Genomic DNA, 21,991 nt, shown 5'->3' on the forward strand with positions numbered 1-21,991 from the left:
AAGATCCATTTTGTATCCTCTCCAAATCACCACCACCCTCCAAAGTACCTGCTATCCTGCTTTCTACTGCTATGTGTAAGTTCCCAGTCTATCTTTGTTAAACAAATAAGTTTACCATGTTTATACTTTACCTTTTGTTGAAATGCTTTTGTTTCTTTGGTGGTCTCTTGCTTATCCTTTTATAGTACTTCATTTGTGACTCTTGTTTTTCATTCCTTTGTCTTTCCACTGCACATTATTCATAGCTCTTCTATGACATACAATAACACAGAGTGATATATTTTTAAAGGAATTAGTGCATGCATACAAACTGGTAAACTCCTTGGGGTGGTTGGTTCATTAATCTTTGACTTCTTTCCATTTAGCATAGTGATTTGAATAGTAAACTTTAAAAAAATTAAAAAAAATTATTGTGTAGTGTTTGAAAATTATAATGGGATATAATGGCATAAGACAGAGGATTCAGCTTCCTCATTTGAAAAAAACTTTCTAGGCAGGCCAGTAAATTCCACCCTGTATAAATTCCACCAGTAAATTCCACACTAGGGGCCTCAGAGTCATTGTAAAGAATCAATTTCTGTGTATGAATATTTGGGCTTTGTTTATAGGCTACATAAATAATATATCTCATATATATGTATATTCTTTTTACTTATGCATATTTTAAATGCATGCATATGCAGCTATGGTTAGTAAAGTATAATATAAGTTATGACTGAATTTATGTTAGTTTTTTGACATTATATAGTTTTCATCTAGATGACACTAAAGTTGATTTTTTAAATAATTTTTTTCATATTTCGTATCCTCAACTATTTGTTTCCATGGGAAGAATTAAAAGATTTTTTTTTTTTCATTTGAGGAGTGACATGATTATATATGTGGTTTAGGGCTTGAGGACAGTATGGAGTACTTAATTTTTCTTTCAGAACATCTAGCAGTGTGAGATTGAAATGCCTGATAGGCTTGTATTAAATATATTAGTAGTTTTGAGTTATTTAACATCGGATATGCTTGTGTTAAAAAGAGTTTGGTGTTCCATCTTATTTTAAGTAGGCTATTTCTTTTAAAACTTATCTTATAAAATGTTGAGTAGCCTTATTTTCATGCCCCTGAATCAGATCTTCAGAATTAGCTTTTTCTTTCCAAGTAAGTACAATAATCAATATCTGTTATAGATCTGTAATCTCTGATTAGAAGCCCTTGGGACCAGATATGATTAGAAGTTTAGAATTTGGATTTTAGAAAAGCAATATAGCACATATGTGATATGTTATATAATACTCTTCTTTGGAGAAGACTCTTGAGAGTCCCTTGGACTGCAAGGAGTTCCAACCAGTCCATCCTAAAGGAAATCAGTCCTGAATGTTCATTGGAAGGACTGATGTTGAGGCTGAAACTCCAATACTTTGGCCACCTGATGTGAAGAGCTGACTCATTTGAAAAGACCCTGATGCTGGGAAAGATTGACGGCAGGAGGAGAAGGGGACGACAGAGGATGAGATGGTTGGATGGCATCACCGACTCAATGGACATGAGTTTGGGTGAACTCCGGCAGTTGGTGATGGACAGGGAGGCCTGGCATGCTGCAGACCTTGAGGTCACAAAGAGTCAGACACAACTGAGCGACTGAACCGAAGTGAACTGATATAATACTCCAGGTGGGGTCTGGAGCACCACTGTGCAATTATATACATGAATATTTCTTTAGTGAAACAAATGAATAGCCGTATTGGATTAGAAAAATAATTGACTAAGATTAACCTCACATCAGCTTAAGGCAGGTTTTGTCATATAGTGAATTTTGGTGCCATACAAAAAGTCTTTAAATTTTTAGAACTTTTTAAGCTTTGGGTTTTGAGTGTAGGATGATAGGCCTATAAAATATGTGGACTTTTAAAGGCTATTGCCTTGTAAGTATATTTTGCCTTGTTATTGTTTCAGATTCATTAACTTGACATATTTTCACTTTTTTAAAGGAATAATAGAAACTTCAGAAATAATTGCTGTTTTGAAATCACTGGGTATAAATATTTCTGAAACTCAAGCAAAAAAGATTATACAAAGGTCAGCCCTTACCCTTATTTTTAATAGTTTTAATTTTTGTTTAATATGTAACTGGTGGTTATAAGTATAGCTTCTTTCTTCTCTTCCTTCATTTCTTTCCTTTCTTTTTATTTCTGATAATGTCACCTTTTATTGACAATGTTTTAAGAAAGATCCCTAAGAAATTTGTTGAAATGCTATTGACTAAAACAGGAAGTATTCTTTTTAAAGTCCTCAGAAAAAGATTCTTCATGCTTCTAGTTCAAAGAATGGTTTTAATTCTCTTAAGTAATTGATTAATTTTTTTTTAATTTTGTTGAAGTACAAAAAAGTACATAATTTATGTATCCAACTTGATGAATTTGTTGGTAAGCGTATATCCAGGAGGGATTCCCTGGTGGCTCAGTGGTTAAGAATCTGCCTGTGAATACAGGAGACGTGGCTTTGGTCCCTGGGTCAGGAATATCCCCTGGAGGAAGAAATGGCAACCCACTCCAGTATTCTTGCCTGGAGAATCCCATGGACAGAGGAGCCTGGCAGGCACAGTCCATGGGGTCGCAAAGAGTCTGACGTGACTGAAGCGACTTAGCATGCACACACACGTACACCCGGGAAACCATAACCATAATCTATGCCATAAACATATCCATCACTTCTTAAAGTTTCTTCCCACCCTCTTATTATTGTTATTAATTTTATGATAAGAACACTTTCTTATAGTTAAAACTTAAATTTACTTGTTTTTTAAATTTGGGTATAACTGATACATAATATTATATTAATTTCAGGTATATAACATAATGATTCAATATATGTATATAATGTGAAATGATCACCTCAATAGGTCTAGTTAACATCAGTCACCGTATATAGTTATAGATTTTTTTTATGATGAGAGCTTTTAAGATTTACCCTCCACCTCTGGTAACCACCAATATGTTTTCTCTATCTATAAGGTCTTTTTCTTTCCTTTCTTTTTCTTTCTTTTGATTCCATGTATAAGTGAGATCATATAGTATTTGTCTTTGTCTGTCTGACTTGTTTTACTTAGCATCATGCCCTTAAAGTCCATCTGTGTTGTTGCAAATGGTGAGATTTCCTTCTTTATGGAAGGAATTTACCAGGGATACCATCTGGTCCTGGACTTTCTTTGTTGGTACATTTTTGTTTACTGATTCAGTCTGTTCAGTCATTCCTTTGTTCAGATTTTCCGTTTCTTCATGATTCAGTCTTGCTAGGTTGTATATTTCTAGGAATTTACCCAGTTCTTTTAGGTTTTGCAATTAGTTGGCATATGATTGTTCATGCTGTTGATACTGCTAAGTCACTTCAGTCGTGTCTGACTCTGCGCGACCCCATAGACAGCAGCCCACCAGGCTCCCCCATCCCTGGGATTCTCCAGGCAAGAACACTGGAGTGGGTTGCCATTTCCTTCTCCAATGCGTGCAAGTGAAAAGTGAAAGTGAAGTCACTCAGTCGTGTCCGACTCTTAGCGACCCCATGGACTGCAGCCCACCAGGCTCCTCCATCCATGGGATTTTGTAGGCAAGAACACTGGAGTGGGGTGCCATTGCCTTCTCTGATGATCATTCATAGTAGTGTGTTATAACCCATTGTGTTCCTGTGGCGTCAGTCTTAATGTCTCCTAATTCTTTTCTGGTTTTATTTATTTGAGTCTTTTCTCTCTGTTTTTAGTTAGTCCAGCTAAAAGTTTGCCAATTTGGTTTACCTTTTTAAACAAACAAGCTTTTAATTTTGGTGTTCTTTTGTTCTATGGATTTGGGTTTTGGTATTTATTTCTGCTCTGATCTTTATTATTTTTTTCCCTTCTGCTAACTTTGGGCTTAGTTTTTTCTTCTATTCTAATTCCTTGAGGGATCAATTAGATTGTTTATTTGAGATCTTTATTTTTTTTAAAAAATGTTGACATTTATTGCTATACGCTTCCCTCTTAGAACCACTTTTGTCGCATGCTATAAGACTCCTTGGAGAAGGCAATGGCACCCCACTCCAGTACTCTTGCCTGGATGCAGTCCATGGGGTCACTGAGGGTCGGACATGACTGAGCGACTTCACTTTCACATTTCACTTTCATGCATTGGAGAAGGAAATGGCAACCCACTCCAGTGTTCTTGCCTGGAGAATCCCAGGGATGGGAGAGCCTGGTGGGCTGCCGTCTCTGGGGTCGCACAGAGTCAGACACGACTGAAGTGACTTAGCAGCATAAGACTTGTTATGTTGTGTTTCTATTTTCACATCTCATAAGACTTTTTTATTTCTCTTCTGATACCTTCCTACACCCACTGGTTGTTCAGAGGAGTGTTGTTTAGTATCTACATACTTGTGAATTTTCCAGTTTTCTTCTTGTTATTGATTTCTAGTTTCATACTGTTGTCAGAAATGATACTTGGTATGATTTCAGTCTTAAAGTTGAGACTTGTTTTGTGTCCTAAGACATGATTGGTCCTTGAGAATGTTCCATGTGCACTGGAGAAGATTATGTATTCTGCTGCTGTATTTGTTTTTTAGGTTCATTGGTCCAATGTGTAGTTCGTTAATTATTTCTTCACTGATTTTCTGTCTGGATGGTTTGTCTGTTGTTGAAAGTGGGAGAGTGAAGTCTCATACTGTTGTTTCATTGCTGTCTGTTTGTACTTTCAGATATGTTAGTATCAGCTTAATATATTTAGTTCAATATTTGGTTCATATAATATATATGAATATTATAATTATTATAGTCTGTTAATGAAGTGACCTCTTAATTATTATGTAGTCTCATTATTTTTCTCTTTTTATAGTTTTTGAATTAAACTCAAGTTATTCATACTTTGCTGTATTTTGGTTTCTATCTGCATGGATTATCTTTTCCCATCCCTTCTCCTTGAGACTATGTATATCCCTAAAGCTGAAATGAGTCTCTTTTAGGCAGCAAGAAGTTAAGTGTTGTTTTTTAAAGTTTATTCAGCCACTCAATGAATTTTGTTTGGAGACTTTAATCATTGATAAGTTGCTGCTAAGTCATTTCAGTCGTGTCCGACTCTGTGCCACCCCATAGACGGCAACCCACCAGGCTCACCTGTCCCTGGGATTCTCCAGGCAAGAACACTGGAGTGGTTTGCCATTTCCTTCTCCAATGCATGAAAGTGAAAAGTGAAAGTGAAGTCGCTCAGTCTTGTCCGACCCTCAGTGACCCCATGGACTATAGCCTACCAGGCTCCTCCATCCATGGGATTTTCTAAGCAAGAGTACTGGAGTGGGGTGCCATTGCCTTCTCTGGCCATTGTATCCTGCTGCTGCTGCTAAGTCACTTCAGTTGTGTCCAACTCTGTGCGACCCCATAGACGGCAGCCCACCAGGCTCCCCCGTCCCTGGGATTCTCCAGGCAAAAACACTGGAGTGGGTTGCCATTTCCTTCTCCAATGCATGAAAGTGAAAAGTGAAAGTGAAGTCGCTCAGTCATGTCCGACTCTTAGTGACCCCATGGACTGCAACCTGCCAGGCTCCTCCATCCAAGGGATTTTCCAGGCAAGAGTACTGGAGTGGGGTGCCATTGCCTTCTCCACACATTGATAAGTAAGGACTTACATATCATTTGCTTAATTGTTTTTTAATGGCTTGTAGTTTCTTTGTTCCTTTATTCTTCTCTAGCCGTCTTCCTTTTTGATTTTGTGTGGTAATTGCTTTGACCTCTTTCTCTTTCTCTTGTCTGTTATAGCTTTTTGCTTTGTGATTACCATGAAGCTTACATAAAACATCTTATAAAGTATTTTAAGCTGAATACAAGTTAACTTTGCATACAAAAATTCTACCCCTTTACTTATTTTCTTGGGCTCCAAAATCACTGTAGATGGTGACTGCAGCCATGAAATTAAAAGATGCTTGCTCCTTGGAAGAAAAGCTATGACAAACTTAGACAGCATTAAAAAGCAGAAATATTACTTTGCCAACAAAGGTCCGTGTAGTCAGAGCTATAATTTTTCTAGTAGTCATGTATAGATGTGAGAGTTGGACCATAAAGAAAGCTGAGCCCCAAAGAATTGATGCTTTCAAACTATGGTGTTGGAGAAGACTCCTGAGAGACCCTTGGACTGCAAGATCAAAGCAGTCAATCCTAAAGGAAATCAGTACTGAGTATTCATTGCAAGGACTGATGCTGAAACTGAAACTCCAATACTTTGGCCACCTGATGTGAAGAACTGAGTCATTTGAAAAGACCCTGATGCTGGGAAAGATTGAAGGCAGGAGGAGAAGGGGACAACAGAGGATGAGATGATTGAATTGCATCACCAACTCAATGGGCATGAGTTTGAGTAAGCTCTGGGAGTTGGTGATGGACAGGCAGGCCTAGCATGCTGCAGTCCATGGGGTTGCAAAGAGTCAGACACAACTGAGCGACTGAACTGAACCCCTTTACTGCCCCCAAAATTTTAACTTTTGATATTCAGATCAGATCAGTTGCTCAGTCCTGTCTGACTCTTTGCGACCCCATGAATCGCAGCACGCCAGGCCTCCCTGTCCATCACCAACTCCCGGAGTTCACTGAGACTCACGTCCATCGAGTCAGTGATGCCACCCAGCCATCTCATCCTCTGTTGTCCCCTTCTCCTCCTGCCCCCAATCCCTCCAAGCATCAGAGTCTTTTCCAATGAGTCAACTCTTCGCATGAGGTGGCCAAAGTACTGGAGTTTCAGCTTTAGCATCATTCTTTCCAAAGAAATCCCAGGGCTGATCTCCTTCAGAATGGACTGGTTGGATCTCCTTGCAGTCCAAGGGACTCTCAAGAGTCTTCTCCAACACCACAGTTCAAAAGCATCAATTCTTCAGCGCTTAGCCTTCTTCACAGTCCAACTCTCACATCCATACATGACCACTGGAAAAACCATAGCCTTGACTAGACGAACCTTTGTTGGCAAAGTAATGTCTCTGCTTTTGAATATGCTATCTAGGTTGGTCATAACTTTCCTTCCAAGGAGTAAGCGTCTTTTAATTTCATGGCTGCAGTCACCATCTGCAGTGATTTTGGAGCCCAGAAAAATAAAGTCTGACACTGTTTCCCCATCTATTTCCCATGAAGTGGTGGGACTAGATGCCAAGATCTTTGTTTTCTGAATGTTGAACTTTAAGCCAACTTTTTCACTCTCCACTTTCACTTTCATCAAGAGGCTTTTGAGTTCCTCTTCACCGTCTGCCATAACGGTGGTGTCATCTGCATATCTGAGGTTACTGATATTTCTCCAGGGAATCTTGATTCCAGCTTGTGTTTCTTCCAGTCCAGCGTTTCTCATGATGTACTCTGCATATAAGTTAAATAAACAGGGTGACAATATACAGCCTTGACGAACTCCTTTTCCTATTTGGAACCAGTCTGTTGTTCCATGTCCAGTTCTAACTGTTGCTTCCTGACCCGCATACAAATTTCTCAAGAGGCAGATCAGGTGGTCTGGTATTCCCATCTCTTGAAGAGTTTTCCACAGTTTATTGTGATCCACACAGTCAAAGGCTTTGGCGTAGTCAATAAAGCAGAAATAGATGTTTTTCTGGAACTCTCTTGCTTTTTCTATAATCCAGCAGATGTTGGCAATTTGATCTCTGGTTCCTCTGCCTTTTCTAAAACCAGCTTGAACATCAGGAAGTTCATGGTTCACGTATTGGTGAAGCCTGGCTTGGAGAATTTTGAGCATTACTTTACTAGCATGTGAGATGAGTGCAATTGTGCAGTAGTTTGAGCATTCTTTGGCATTGCCTTTCTTTGGGATTGGAATGAAAATCAACCTTTTCCAGTCCTGTGGCCACTGCTGAGTTTTCCAACTTTGCTGACATATTGAGTGTAGCACTTTCACAGCATCATCTTTCAGGATTTGAAATAGCTCAACTGGAATTCCATCACCTCCACTAGCTTTGTTCATAGTGATGCTTTCTAAGGTTCACTTGACTTCACATTCCAGGATGTCTGGCTCTAGATGAGTGATCACACCATTGTGATTATCTGGGTGATGAAGATCTTTTTTGTACAGTTCTTCTGTGTATTCTTGCCACCTCTTCTTAATATCTTCTGCTTCTGTTAGGTCCCTACCATTTCTGTCCTTTATCGAGCCCATCTTTGCATGAAATGTTCCTTTGGTATCTCTGATTTTCTTGAAGAGATCCCTAGTCTTTCCCATTCTGTTGTTTTCCTCTATTTCTTTGCGTTGATTGCCGAAGAAGGCTTTCTTATCTCTTCTTGCTATTCTTTGGAGCTCTGCATTCAGATGTTTATATCTTTCCTTTCTCCTTTGCTTTTCCCTTCTTTTCACAGCTATTTGTAAGGCCTCCCCAGACAGCCATTTTGCTTTTTTGCATTTCTTTTCTACGGGAATGATCTTGATCCCTGTCTCCTGTACAATGTCACGAACCTCATTCCATAGTTCATCAGGTTCTCTATCTATCAGATCTAGGCCCTTAAATCTATTTCTCACTTCCACTGTATAATCATAAGGGATTTGATTTAGGTCATACCTGAATGGTCTAGTGGTTTTCCCTACTTTCTTCAATTTCAGTCTGAATTTGGCAATAAGGAGTTCATGGTCTGAGCCACAGTCAGCTCCTGGTCTTGTTTTTGCTGACTGTATAGAGCTTCTCCATCTTTGGCTGCAAAGAATATAATCAATCTGATTTCGGTTTTAACCATCTGGTGATGTCCATGTATAGAGTTCTCTTGTGTTGTTGGAAGAGGGTGTTTGTTATGACCAGTGCATTTTCTTGGCAAAACTCTATTAGTCTTTGCCCTGCTTCATTCCGTATTCCAAGGCCAAATTTGCCTGTTACTCCAGGTGTTTCTTGACTTCCTACTTTTGCATTCCAGTCCCCTATAATGAAAAGGACATCTTTTTGGGGTGTTAGTTCTAAAAGGTCTTGTAGGTCTTCATAGAACCATTCAACTTCAGCTTCTTCAGCGTTACTGGTTGGGGCATAGACTTGGATTACTGTGATGTTGAATGGTTTGCCTTGGAAACAAACAGAGATCATTCTGTCATTTTTGAGATTGCATCCAAGTACTGCATTTTGGACTCTTTTGTTGACCATGATGGCTACTCCATTTCTTCTGAGGGATTCCTGCCCGCAGTAGTAGATATAATGGTCACCTGAGTTAAATTCACCCATTCCAGTCCATTTCAGTTCGCTGATTCCTAGAATGTCGACATTCACTCTTGCCGTTTCTTGTTTGACCACTTCCAATTTGCCTTGATTCATGGACCTGACATTCCAGGTTCCTATGCAATATTGCTCTTTACAGCATCAGACCTTGCTTCTATCACCAGTCACATCCACAGCTGGGTATTGTTTTTGCTTTGGCTCCATCCCTTCATTCTTTCTGGAGTTATTTCTCCACTGATCTCCAGTAGCATATTGGGCACCTACTGACCTGGGGAGTTCCTCTTTCAGTATCCTATCATTTTGCCTTTTCATACTGTTCATGGGGTTCTCAAGGCAAGAATACTGAAGTGGTTTGCCATTCCCTTCTCCAGTGGACCACATTCTGTCAATTAGTATGTTTTTTAATATTGTGTACCCATTAATAAATTATTGTAGCTATAGTTATTTTTAATACTTTTGTCTTTTATCCTTTATGCTAAAGTTAAGTGATTTATACAATACCATTACAGTCCTAGAGTATTCTCAGTCTGATGTACCTTCACCAGTGTGTTATTCTTTCATACGTTTTATGATATTAATTAGTGTTCTTCCATCTCAACTGAAAGAATTCCACTTAGTATTTCTGGTGAGGCAAGTCTGGGGGTGATGACCTCTCTCAGGTTTTGTTTGCCTGGGAAACTATATCTTCTTAATCCCACTCTCTCCTGAACTGTAAGATATCTGCTTAGGAGTCTGCTGATAGCTTCAGGGAAGTTACCTTGTATGAAGTGAATTTTGTTTCTCTTGCTGATTTCAAAATTCTCTCTTCTCTGTGACAATTTTTATCTCTGACTTTTGACAATTTTAGTATGATGTATCTTGGAGAAGTCCTCATTAGGTATGGGGACTTTTGAGTTTCATGTACTTAGATGTTCATGAAAAAGTAAAAATGAAAGTCACTCAGTTATGTCTGACTGCAACCCCATGGACTATACAGTCCATGGAATTCTCCAGGTCAGAATACTGGAGTGGGTAGCCTTTTCTTTCTCCAGGGGATCGCTAACCCAGGTCTCCTGCATTGCAAGTGGATTCTTTACCAGCTGAGCCACAAGGGAAGCCCGAGAATACTGGAGTGGGTAGCCTATCCCTTCTCCAGCAGATCTTCCCGACCCAGGAAGTGAACCAGGGTCTCCTCCATTGCAGACAGATTCTTTACCAACTGAACCATCAAGGAAGCCTCCTCAAATCTGGGGGAAATTTTCAGCCATTTTTTTTTTAAAGACGCTTTCTGCCCCTGTTGGAGAAGGCAATGGCACCCACTCCAGTACTCTTGCCTGGAAAATCCCGTGGATGGAGAAGCCTGGTAGGCTGCAGTCCATGGGGTCGCTAAGAGTCAGGCACTACAGAGCGACTTCACTTTCATTTTTCACTTTCATGCATTGGAAAAGGAAATGACAACCCACTCCAGTATTCTTGCCTGGAGAATCCCAGGGACAGTGGAGCCTAGTGGGCTGCCGTCTATGGGGTCGCACAGAGTTGGACATGACTGAAGCAACTTGGCAGCAGCAGCAGCAGCAGCCCCTTTTCTCACTCTTTCCTTCTCAGACACCCATAATGTGTATATTGTTTTTCTTGATGGGGTCCATAATTCATATAGATGTTTTTCATTTTTTCTTTTATTCTTCTCTGACAGGATAATTTCAAATGATCTGTGTTTGAGTTCACTGATTCTTTATCCTTCTTATGTCTGTTGTTGATATTCTGTATTGCATTTTTCATTTCATTCATTGTATCTTCAGCTTCAGAGCTTCTCTTTGATTCTTTTTTTATGATTTCTGTCTCCCTGTTGAACTTCTAATCTTGTCCATGTGTTTCTTTTCCTGATTTCATTGAGTTGTCTATCTGTGTTATCTTATAGCTTGTTTAACTTCCTTAAAACAATTATTTTGAATTTGTTGTCAATTTGTAGACCTCCATTTCTTTGAGATCAGTTACTGAAAAGTCAGAGATCTCTTCAAGAAAATTAGAGATACCACGGGAACATTTCATGCAAAGATGGGCTCGATAAAGGACAGAAATGGTATGGACCTAACAGAAGCAGAAGATATTAAGAAGAGATGGCAAAAATACACAGAAGAACTGTACAAAAAAGATCTTCACGACCCAGATAATCACAATGGTGTGATCACTCACCTAGAGCCAGACATCCTGGAATGTGAAGTCAAGTGGATCTTAGAAAGCATCACTACGAACAAAGCTAGTGGAGGTGATGGAATTCCAGTTGAGCTATTCCAAATCCTGAAAGATGATGCTGTGAAAGTGCTGCACTCAATATGCCAGCAAATTTGGAAAACTCAGCAGTGGCCACAGGACTGGAAAAGGTTGATTTTCATTCCAATCCCAAAGAAAGGCAATGCCAAAGAATGCTCAAACTACTGCACAATTGCACTCATCTCACATGCTAGTAAAGTAATGCTCAAAATTCTCCAAGCCAGGCTTCAGCAATATGTGAACCATGAACTTCCTGATGTTCAAGCTGGTTTTAGAAAAGGCAGAGGAACCAGAGATCAAATTGCCCACATTCACTGGATTATGGAAAAAGTAAGAGAGTTCCAGAAAAACATCTGTTTCTGCTTTATTGACTATTCCAAAGCCTTTGACTGTGTGGATCACAATAAACTGTGGAAAATTCTTCAAGAGATGGGAATACCAGACCACCTGACCTGCCTCTTGAGAAACCTATATGCAGGTCAGGAAGCAACAGTTAGAACTGGACATGGAACAACAGACTGGTTCCAAATAGGAAAAGGAGTACATCAAGGCTGTATATTGTCACCCTGCTTACTTAACTTATATGCAGAGTACATCATGAAAAACATTGGGCTGGAAGAAGCACAAGCTGGAATCAAGATTGCCAGGTGAAATATCAATAACCTCAGATATGCAGATGACACCACCCTTATGGCAGAAAGTGAAGAGGAACTAAAAAGCCTCTTGATGAAAGCGAAAGAGGAGAGTGAAAAAGTTGGCTTAAAGCTCAACATTCAGAAAACGAAGATCATGGCACCTGGTCCCATCACTTCATGGCAAATAGATGGGGAAACAGTGGAAATAGTGTCAGACTTTATTTTTGTGGGCTCCAAAATCACTGTAGATGGTGATTGCAGCCATGAAATTAAAAGACGCTTACTCCTTGGAAGGAAAGTTATGACCAACCTAGACAGCATATTCAAAAGCAGAGATATTACTTTGCCAACAAAGGTTCGTCTAGTCAAGGCTATGGTTTTTCCTGTGGTCATGTATGGATGTGAGAGTTGGACGGTGAAGAAAGCTGAGCACCGAAGAATTGATGCTTTTGAACTGTGGTGTTGGAGAAGACTCTTGAGAGTCCCTTGGACTGCAAGGAGATCCAACCAGTCCATTCTGAAGGAGATCAGCCCTGGGATTTCTTTGGAAGGAATGATGCTAAAGCTGAAACTCCAGTACTTTGGCCACCTCATGGGAAGAGTTGACCCTTTGGAAAAGACTCTGATGCTTGGAGGGATTGGGGGAAGGAGGAGAAGGGGACGACAGAGGATGAGATGGCTGGATGGCATCACCGACTCGATGGACATGAGTTTGAGTGAACTCTGGGAGTTGGTGATGGACAGGGAGGCCTGGCGTTCTGCAATTCATGGGGTCGCAAAGAGTCAGACACAATTGAGCGACTGAACTGAACTGAACTGGAAAGTATTGTGTTCTTTTATCAGTGTCATGTTTTCTTGATTTTTCATGTTTCTTGTATCCTTGAATTGATATATGCACATTTGATGGAGTCTGAAGTCTGAAGTTTTTAAGACTTTTCAGAGTGGTTTTGGTGGGGAAAGACCTTCACTTGTGGGTAGGTACAAGGGTGCCAAGTGGGGGTATGTGGCGGTTCTGATTCTGTGAAAAGCACAGTGACATAATTTCTGTGCAACTCTGTCAGCTGACATTGGCATCAGTGAAGATTACCAGGATCCTCAATGGCCAAGGCTTTAGAGGTCTCTAATGTCATGAGGATTGTTGGAGTCTTTGACGCTCAAGTCGTCTGGAAACCTCTTGATCTCCTTGTCTCCAATGGAGCTGTCCTAGCCAAGGGGATTAGTTATGGTGCTGGATCCAGCTTGCAAGGTCCCCTGTGATGGTAGTGCACAGCTACTGATGTGTGGGTACCTGTGGAACAGCCTTTGAGCCAGGGTCTGGAGCACAGATGCTCATGGATTGACTGTAGTTCCAAGGTTCAGCATGCTGGCTAATTCTCCCTGGCAGTGCCTTCAATATCTGAGGTGCAACCATGCACGGAGAAGCTGCAGAGCTGGGGATTGAAGTGCAGGCTCTTGTACAGTGACTGTGGCTCTGGGGTCCAAGGCACTAACTAGCCTGTAGTCACAGTGGCTCTGGTGTTTGAAAAGCAGGTGTGAACCAAGAAGCCACAGAGCAGGGGTCTGAACACATGTGTGCTAGAGCAGCCGTGCTGCTGGGGCCTGAAGTGTGGGTGCATGGGGGAGCAGCCAGGGCTCAGGGATTATGGCGGCAACAAGCCTGGTCCCAGGATGGTGCAAAAGTGGCTCCCTCTGGTGAGGGTGCACAGCATCTTCATCTCCAGTGCGTCCATGGCAGCAACATCTGTTGTTTACTTTGGTGGCAAAAGCTGCCAGTGTTCTCTCTGGAGCAGGCTCTGGAGTCTGCACCGATGCCACTTCAGGTTCCTTCACTGTGAAAGCTGTGGGGAATCTATGGCTGTTGTGGGGCCTGTTGAAGTCCTCAGTGGCAAAGGCTGCTGGGGCCCTCCATAGAGCAGGCTGCTGGAGACCATGATGACACCTGCCACTTGGTGGATGTCAACCCTCACCCTTCTTTGTTTCTTGCCATCTCCACACATATCAGCTAAGCGAGCCTCATCAGTGATTGTTTCTGTGTGATTATTCTCCACTTTTTTTTACTCCATCATGTTGTTATAGTTTCTTAATTGGATTCTTGAACCCTCTCAGGGATCTTCTCATTTCTGGGTAGCTGTCTAACTATAGTTTTCTTGTTGGGGGAGGAATAGTACCTTCTGCTCTGCTATCTTACTGATGTTGCTAACATCTCCTTTTGTTTAAGAAAAAAGAATGGCAAAGGCAAAACTCATTACAAAACTTAAAAGAAGCATTTTATAATTATTAGAGATTTAATTCACTTAGAATATATAACAATTCTAAATATGTATGGATCTAAAAACGTAGCCTCAAATTTATGAAGCAAGATGAAACAATGATTGTAGTAAGAAAGTTTATTGCACATTTCTCAGTAATAGTACAAGCACACAGGAAAATATCAGTAAAAATAGAAGATTTCAATAATACCACTGGGAAATCCCATGGATAGAGAAGCGTGGTAGGCTACAGTCTAGGGGTCACAAGAGTTGGACATGACTTGGTGACTAAACCACCACCACCAACACCATCAATCTTTACCTAAACAAGTATAACTAGAATATTGCATTCAAAAGCTGCAGGGTATGCATTATTTTAAGGACCCATAGAAAATTCACAAGAATTGACCATATGGTGGGTCATAAAGGAAATGTGAAAAAGTAAATAGAATTTGAATCATGTAGAATATGTTCTCTAACCTTCATACAATTAAACAAGAAGTAAGGTTATTTACAATAAAACATTTTTGAAAGGATTGACAGGATAGCTTGATTTTAGGTTATTTTAGAATTGAGTTAAAGGAGATGGTCAGGGGAAAACTACTACCAGAGAGAGTCAAAAGGTATAAGGTTAAACTTCAGTCCATTTTATTCATTTATTTATTCATTCAACATTGAGTACTTAGTGCCAAAGATGTAGAAGTGACTTAGAAATTGTCTTTCCTTTTGAAAGATCATAGGCAAGTATGAGAGAAACACATACAAGTAAATAATTAAAAAGAAATACAGAATAAATTCCATTAGAGGAATATTCTACAAAATATCTGGATCAGCATACACTGAAACTATTAAAGTTATCAAAAACAATGAAAATCTGAGAAACTTTCATAGCCAAGAAAGTCTTAAGGAGGTGTAATGACCAAATGGCTTGTGGTATCTCAGGTGGGACCCTAAAACAAAAAAAGGAACTAAAGCCTGAACTTTAGTTAATAATAATAATATATCAATATTGGCTTATTAATTGTAACAAATAGATCATAATAATATGAGATGTTACCATTAGGGGAAACTGGATGTGGAAATATGTGGGAACTCTCAGTACTATCTTAACAGATTGTACAATGAATCTCGATAAATACTCTCTAAGATTTTCTGAAAGTCTTAAACTATTCCAAAAAATAAACTTTTATTAAAGATAGGAAAATTGATGAAGCCCAAAGAAGTGGCTTCTACAATAAATATGTAGGAAGTGTTTAATTAATTTTTATAATGTTGTTACTTTGTTATAAATATTTTTTTTAATTTCAGCATTGATAGAGATGGAACAATGACAGTAGATTGGGATGAATGGAAGAACTACTTCTTGCTTCATCCTGCAAAAAATATCGATGAAATTGCTCATTTCTGGAAGCGTTCTACTGTAAGATTACTTTGTATTTTGCTCTATTTTTATTTTGCCATAAATGTCATATCTCTTATGATCACATAATCTCTTTAGATCTCACTGTCTAAATTAATAGTACTCTTAGCAAGAAGTGTGCAAACATAGCTATCACAATAACTTTGTTTGCTAAGAGCTAGAACATAATATAGATATCCATCTGCTGAAAAGGCCCACTTTGTGTTGAGAATAAATGACTCTTATACAGTTAATTGTCCTAGAAAAGTGGAAAAATAGTACACCCTTCTTTTTTTCACAGATACAGTGTACTCAATTAGGCCTTCTGTCATAGAAAATGTAAAGATTAAGATTCAAAATTTTAGAATCAGAAAGAATCAGCTACATAATCTGTTTGCCATTTTAATATAAGTACTTGATTAAGAGTTGTGAGGAACAAATGAGATTTAGTAATAAGCTTTTTTTCTTTTTTAGATCTCAGGTACAGGGAGTTATGTGCTTAGTCGCTTAGTCATGTCCAACTCTATGCAACCCCATGGACTGTAGCCTGCCAGGCTCCTCTGACCCTAGGGATTCTCCAGGCAAGAATAGTGGAGTGGGATGCCTTTTCCTCCTCCAGGGGATCTTCCCAACCCAGGGATCAAATCCAGGTCTCTTGCATTGCAGGAGGATTCTTTACCGTCTGAGCCACCAGGGAAGCCCACAGGGAGTTAAGTCAGTCATTTTTCAGGGCATAATATTTGCATCCACCATTGTAATTTTATGCCTCCTCTTCATGTACATTTTGGGGAAGACTAAGAGCATAGTCTTTGATGTCAGATTGCCAAGGTTTTAACTCCACATCTGCCACCCACTAGCTATATAATCCCTCTGTGCCTCAATTTCCTTATTTATATATTGGGGATAATAATGGTTAGAGTTTTGAGAATTAAATTAGTACATTAGTATATGTAGAAGAGAGTTCAGCAGGTAATATATGTGTTCAAAATGTTACTTATTGTGATAGGCATGTTTTGTATTCTTGAATCTATATTCTTAAAAATCATATAATGTTTCATGTGTGTTTTAAATTTACATAGATAGTATTGTGCTAAAGTTCACATCTTATTTCTTGTTTTATTTACTTGTTATGATTTTAAGACATTATTATTGTTATGTGTTCATCTAGTTTATTACTTCTAACTATGACATAGTACACATTGAATACATTTTCTTTATCCATTCCCCTAGTAAGAGATTGCACATATAAGTGGTAACATACAGTATTTACCTTTCTTTTTCTGACTTATTTCACAAAGCATAATGCCCTCCAGATTCATCCATGTTGCTGTAAATGATACTATTTCATTCTTTTTTTATGGCTGAGTAATATTTTATTGCATTATATATATATATAAAATACAATAATATATATTATATGTATAATATATGTATAATACATATATCTCTCCCACATTTTCTTTATGCATTCCTCTGTCAATAGACATTTTAGTTGCTTCCATGTCTTGGCTGTTGTGAATAATGATGCAGTGAATATCTTTTCAAAGTATGATTTTTGTCCAGGTATACGGCCAGGAGTGGGGTTGCCGGATCATACGTAAGCTCTATTTTTAGTTTTTAAAGGAACCTCCTTAGTGGCTGTACCAATTTACATTCCAGCCAACAGTATAGAAGAGTTCACTTTTCTCCACACCCTCTCCACCATTTATTGTTTGTAGATGTTTTAATGATGACCATTCTAACCAAGTGTGAGGTGATACCTCACTGTAGTTTTGATTTGCATTTCTATAATAATTAGCGATATTATCTTTTCATGTGCTTTTTGGCCATCTGTGTGTCTTCTTTAGAGAAATGTCTATTTAGATCTTCTGTCTATTTTGGAGGGGGGGATATTGAGCTGCATGAGTTGTTCGTATATTTTGGAGATTAATCCCTTATCAGTTGCATCATTTGCAAATATTTTCTCCCATTCTGTGGATTATCTTTTCATTTTGCTGTGCAAGTTTTTAAGTTTAATTAGGTCCCATTTTATTTTTGTTCTTATTTTCATTGGTCTAAGAGGTGAATCAGGAGAGATAATCTGCAATTTATATCAGAGAGTGTTCTGCCTGTTTTTCACTAAGATTTTATAGTATCCATCAAATAGTATCCATTTATAGTATCCATCAAAACTTCCATTTTGAGTTTATTTTTGTGTATGTTTTTCTGAGTTCATTCTTTTATATATACCTGTCTAGTTTTCCTAGCACCCCTTGTTGAAGAGACTGTCTTTTCTCCATTTTATATTCTTTCCTTGTTTGTCATAGATTGGTTGACCGGAGGTGCATGGCTTTATCTCTGGACTTTCCATCCTGTTCCATTGATCTATATCTCTGTTTTGGTACCAGTACCATGCTGTTTTGGTTACTGTAGCCTTGTAGTATAGTTTGAGTCAGGGAGCCTGATTCCCCCAGCTCTGTTTTACTCTCTCTAGAGTGGTTTGGCTATTTGGGGTCTTTTGTGTTACCATACAAATTAAAAAGATTTTTGTTCAATTCTGTGAAAAATACCTCTGGGGATTTGATAGAGATTGCACTGAATCTGTACATTGCTTTGGGTAGTATAATCATTTTGACAATATTTATTCTTCCAGCCCAAGAACATGGTTTTTCTCTCTGTTTTTGTCAACTTTGATTTATTTCATCAGCATCTTATAGTTTTCAGGGTACATGTCTTTTTTGCCTCTTTAGGTAGATGTATTCCTAGGTGTTTTATTCTTTTTGATGTGATGTAACATGGGATTGTTTTCTTTATTTCTCTTTCTGATCTTTTGTTGCTAGTGTATAAGAATTCAACTTTTTTTATCCAGCAATTTTACCAAATTTATTGATGAGCTCTAGTGGTTTTCTGGCAGCATCTTTAGGATTTTCTACATGTAGTATCATGTCATTTGCAAACAGTATCTGTTTAACTTCTTATTTTCCAATTTGGATTCCTTTTATTTCATTTTCCTTTCTGATTGCCATGGATAGGACATCCAAAACTCTGTTGAATAAAAGTGATGAGAATAGATATTCTTGTCCTGCTCTTGATCTTAGAGGAAATGCTTTCAGTTTTTCACTGCTGAGAATGATGTTAGCTGTGGGTTTGTTGTTTGTGGTCTTTATTATGTTGGAGTTTGTTTTCTCTATTCCCACTTTCTGGAGAGTTTTTATCATAAATAGGTGTTGAATTTTGTCAAAAGCTTTTTTCTGCATCTATGACATTATCATATTATTTTTTATTTTCAATTTGTTAATGTAGTGTATCACATTGATTGATTTGTATATATTGAAGAATCCTTGCATCCCTGGGGTAAATTGCATGGTATATGATTGATCATGGTATATGATTTTTTTTAATGTGATGTTTAATTCAATTTTCTAATATCTTTTAAGAATTTTTTGTAAGTATATTCTTCACTGATATTGGCCTTTAATTTTCTTTTTTTTGTGTGTGGTATCTTTATCTGGTTTTAGTATCAGGGTGATGGTGGCCTCATAGAATGAATTTGGGAGTGTTTCTTCCTCTGCAGTTCTTGTAAATTGTTTCAGAAGGATAGGTGTTAGTTTGTCTCCAAATGTTTGATAGAATTCATCTGTGAAGCCATTTAGTTCTGAACTTTTGTTAGTTGGAAGTTTTTAAATCATTTTTTTCCATTTCAATACTTGTGATTGGTGTATTTGTATTTTCTGTTTCTTCCTGATTCAGTCTTGCCAGTTTGTACTTGTCTAAGAATTTGTCCATTTTTTCTAGGTGTCCACTTTATTGGCATATAGTTGCTTGTAGTAGTCTCTTATAATCCTTTGTATTTCTGTGGTGTCATTTGAAACTTCTCTTTTTTCATTTCTAATTTTATTAACGAACTCTTTCCTCTTTTTTCTTGCTGAATCTGGCTAAAGGTTTATCAATGTTGTTTATCTTTTCAAAGAACTAGCTTTTAGTTTTAGGTTAGGTTGTTCATTTGAGAGTTTTCTTGTTTCCTAAGGTAAGATTGTTCTGCTATAAACTTCCTTCTTAGAACTGCCTTTGCTGTGTCCCGTGGGTTTTGGGTTCTGAGGGTTTCGTTGTCATTTGTCTCTAGGTATTTTTTAAATTTCTTCTTCAATTTCTTCAGTGATCTATTGATTGTTTAGTAACATATTGTTTAGCCTCCATGTGTTTGTGTTTTTTACAGTTTTTTCTTGTAATTAATTTCTAATCTCATAGCATTGCAGTCAGAAAAAATGCTTGAAATGATTTCAGTTTTCTTAAATTTACCAAGGCTTGATTTGTGGCTCAACATGTGATCTACCTGGAGAATGTTCCATGTGCACGTTAGAAGAAAGTGTATTCTGCTGCTTTCAGATGGGATGCTCTATAAATATAAATTAAGTTCATCTGGTCTAACCTATCATTTAAGGCTTGTGTATCCTTAATGATTTTCTGTCTGAATGATCTGTCCATTGGTCCCTTATGTTTTCTTCTGGTTAGTTTTACAGTTTCAGATCTTATATTTTAAGTCTTTAATCCATTTTGAATTAATTTTTGTGAGTAATGTAAGATAGTGGTACAATTTCATTCTGCTGCATGTGGTTAGCCAGTTTTCCTGACACAATTAGGAGACTATACTTTCCTTATTGAGTGTTCTTGTCAAATATTAGCTGATAAGAAAGGATTGTAAATCTTTACAAAAATGATTTATAAATCATTTATTTATAAATAAATACATTTCTGGGCTCTTGACTCTGTTCCATTGATTTATATATTTGTATTTATGCTGATACTGTATGTTTTGATTGCTATAGTTTTGTTGTATAGTTTGAAATCCATAAATGTGATGCCTTCAGCTTTGTTCTTTTGTATCAAGATTTATTTGGCGATTTGAGGTCTTTTGAGGGTCCATACTATTGGATTGCACCTCACAGACCTGAAAGCCTTGTACTTGTCTAGCCTTGAGAGAAGAGAAAGATCCTGGGGTCAGCAACAGAGACATCAACGGTTTAATGGATAGAGGGATTTACACAGCTAAAGCAAGGTCCTGGAGCAATATCCTACTATGTGCAGCACTTGGTGGGCAGGACATGGTGGTAGTCTTTGCTCCTGGGATGAGGGTTATCAGTTACAGTGGGAATTGACCTCAGGTTGGGTTATGGATTACCAGGGAAACTAGCAGAAGGACACACCCTCACCACCCCTTTGATAGTCTATTAGGGTGGAGATATTCTGATCTAAAGATTAGAACAATCTCTGAGTGGGCGAGGGCAAGTATATAAGAAAGTCTGTCATGTGAGTAGGGTGTAGATGAAGCAGGCACTGGTCAAGCAGGGTGTGTACAGAGAGCAGGAGATCAAGCCATCTTGGGTGGCCTAATCACACACATACACGTTTTAGGACTTTATTTTTTCTGATTCTTTGAAAAATGCCATTGGAATTTTTCTAAGAATTGCACTGAGTCTACAGATGTCTTTGGGTCATATGGGTATTTTAACAATATTAATTCTTCCAATCCATGAGCTTGTCATATCTTTTCATTTATTTATGTCTTCTTTAATTCTTATATCAATATCTTACAGTTTTTGATTGTCTTTTACCTCTTTGGTTAACTTTACTTTTAAGTATTTTGTTGATGCTATTATGAATGGAATTTTCTAAATTTCCATTTTAGATATTTCATTGTTAGTAAATAGAAATTCAACTGATTCTTGAATGCTGATTGTATATCCTGCAACTTTACTTATTTCATTGACTAGTTCAAACAGTTTTTTTGGTGGAATCTTTAGGGTTTGTTTTTTTTTAAATAATATAAAGTCATGTTATTCCAAACAGGAACAATTTTACTTTCTTTCCAATTTGTAAGCCTTTTGTTTCTTTCACTTGCTTAATTGTTGTGGCTAAAACTTTCACTACTATGTTGATCAGGAGTGGTGAGAGTGGTCACCATCATCTTGTTCCTGATTTTAAGGAAAAGCTTAAAATTTTTCATCACTGAGTATGATTAATGTTATATATGACTATATATATATAGTCATATATGACTTTTTATGTTGAGGTACATTTATTCTACACCCAATTTTTTTGAGTTTTTTTTAATTGTAAGGACTTTTTAATCATGAAGCATCAGCTACAAACAAAGCTCGTGGAGGTGATGGAATTCCAGCTGAGCTATTTCAAATCCTAAAAGATGATGCTGTTAAAGCACTACATTCAATATGCCAGCAAATTGAGAAAACTCAGCAGTGACCATGGTGACCTGTAAAAGATCAGTTTTCATTCCAATT

General features: G+C 38.0%; 1 protein-coding gene across 1 annotated transcript in view; it reads left to right on the forward strand.

The window, feature by feature from the left end:
• The window catches only part of LOC102389034 (calcium-binding mitochondrial carrier protein SCaMC-1), an 83,626-nt gene that overhangs the window by 25,353 nt on the left and 36,282 nt on the right, over positions 1 to 21,991 (forward strand). The window contains exons 3-4 of the mRNA XM_045166222.1: positions 1,980 to 2,067; positions 15,623 to 15,734. Coding sequence (XP_045022157.1) covers positions 1,980 to 2,067; positions 15,623 to 15,734 — 200 coding nt within the window. The remainder of the gene's footprint in view (positions 1 to 1,979; positions 2,068 to 15,622; positions 15,735 to 21,991) is intronic.

The sequence above is a fragment of the Bubalus bubalis genome, chromosome 6 (assembly GCF_019923935.1).
Source record: "Bubalus bubalis isolate 160015118507 breed Murrah chromosome 6, NDDB_SH_1, whole genome shotgun sequence".
NCBI lineage: Eukaryota > Metazoa > Chordata > Mammalia > Artiodactyla > Bovidae > Bubalus > Bubalus bubalis.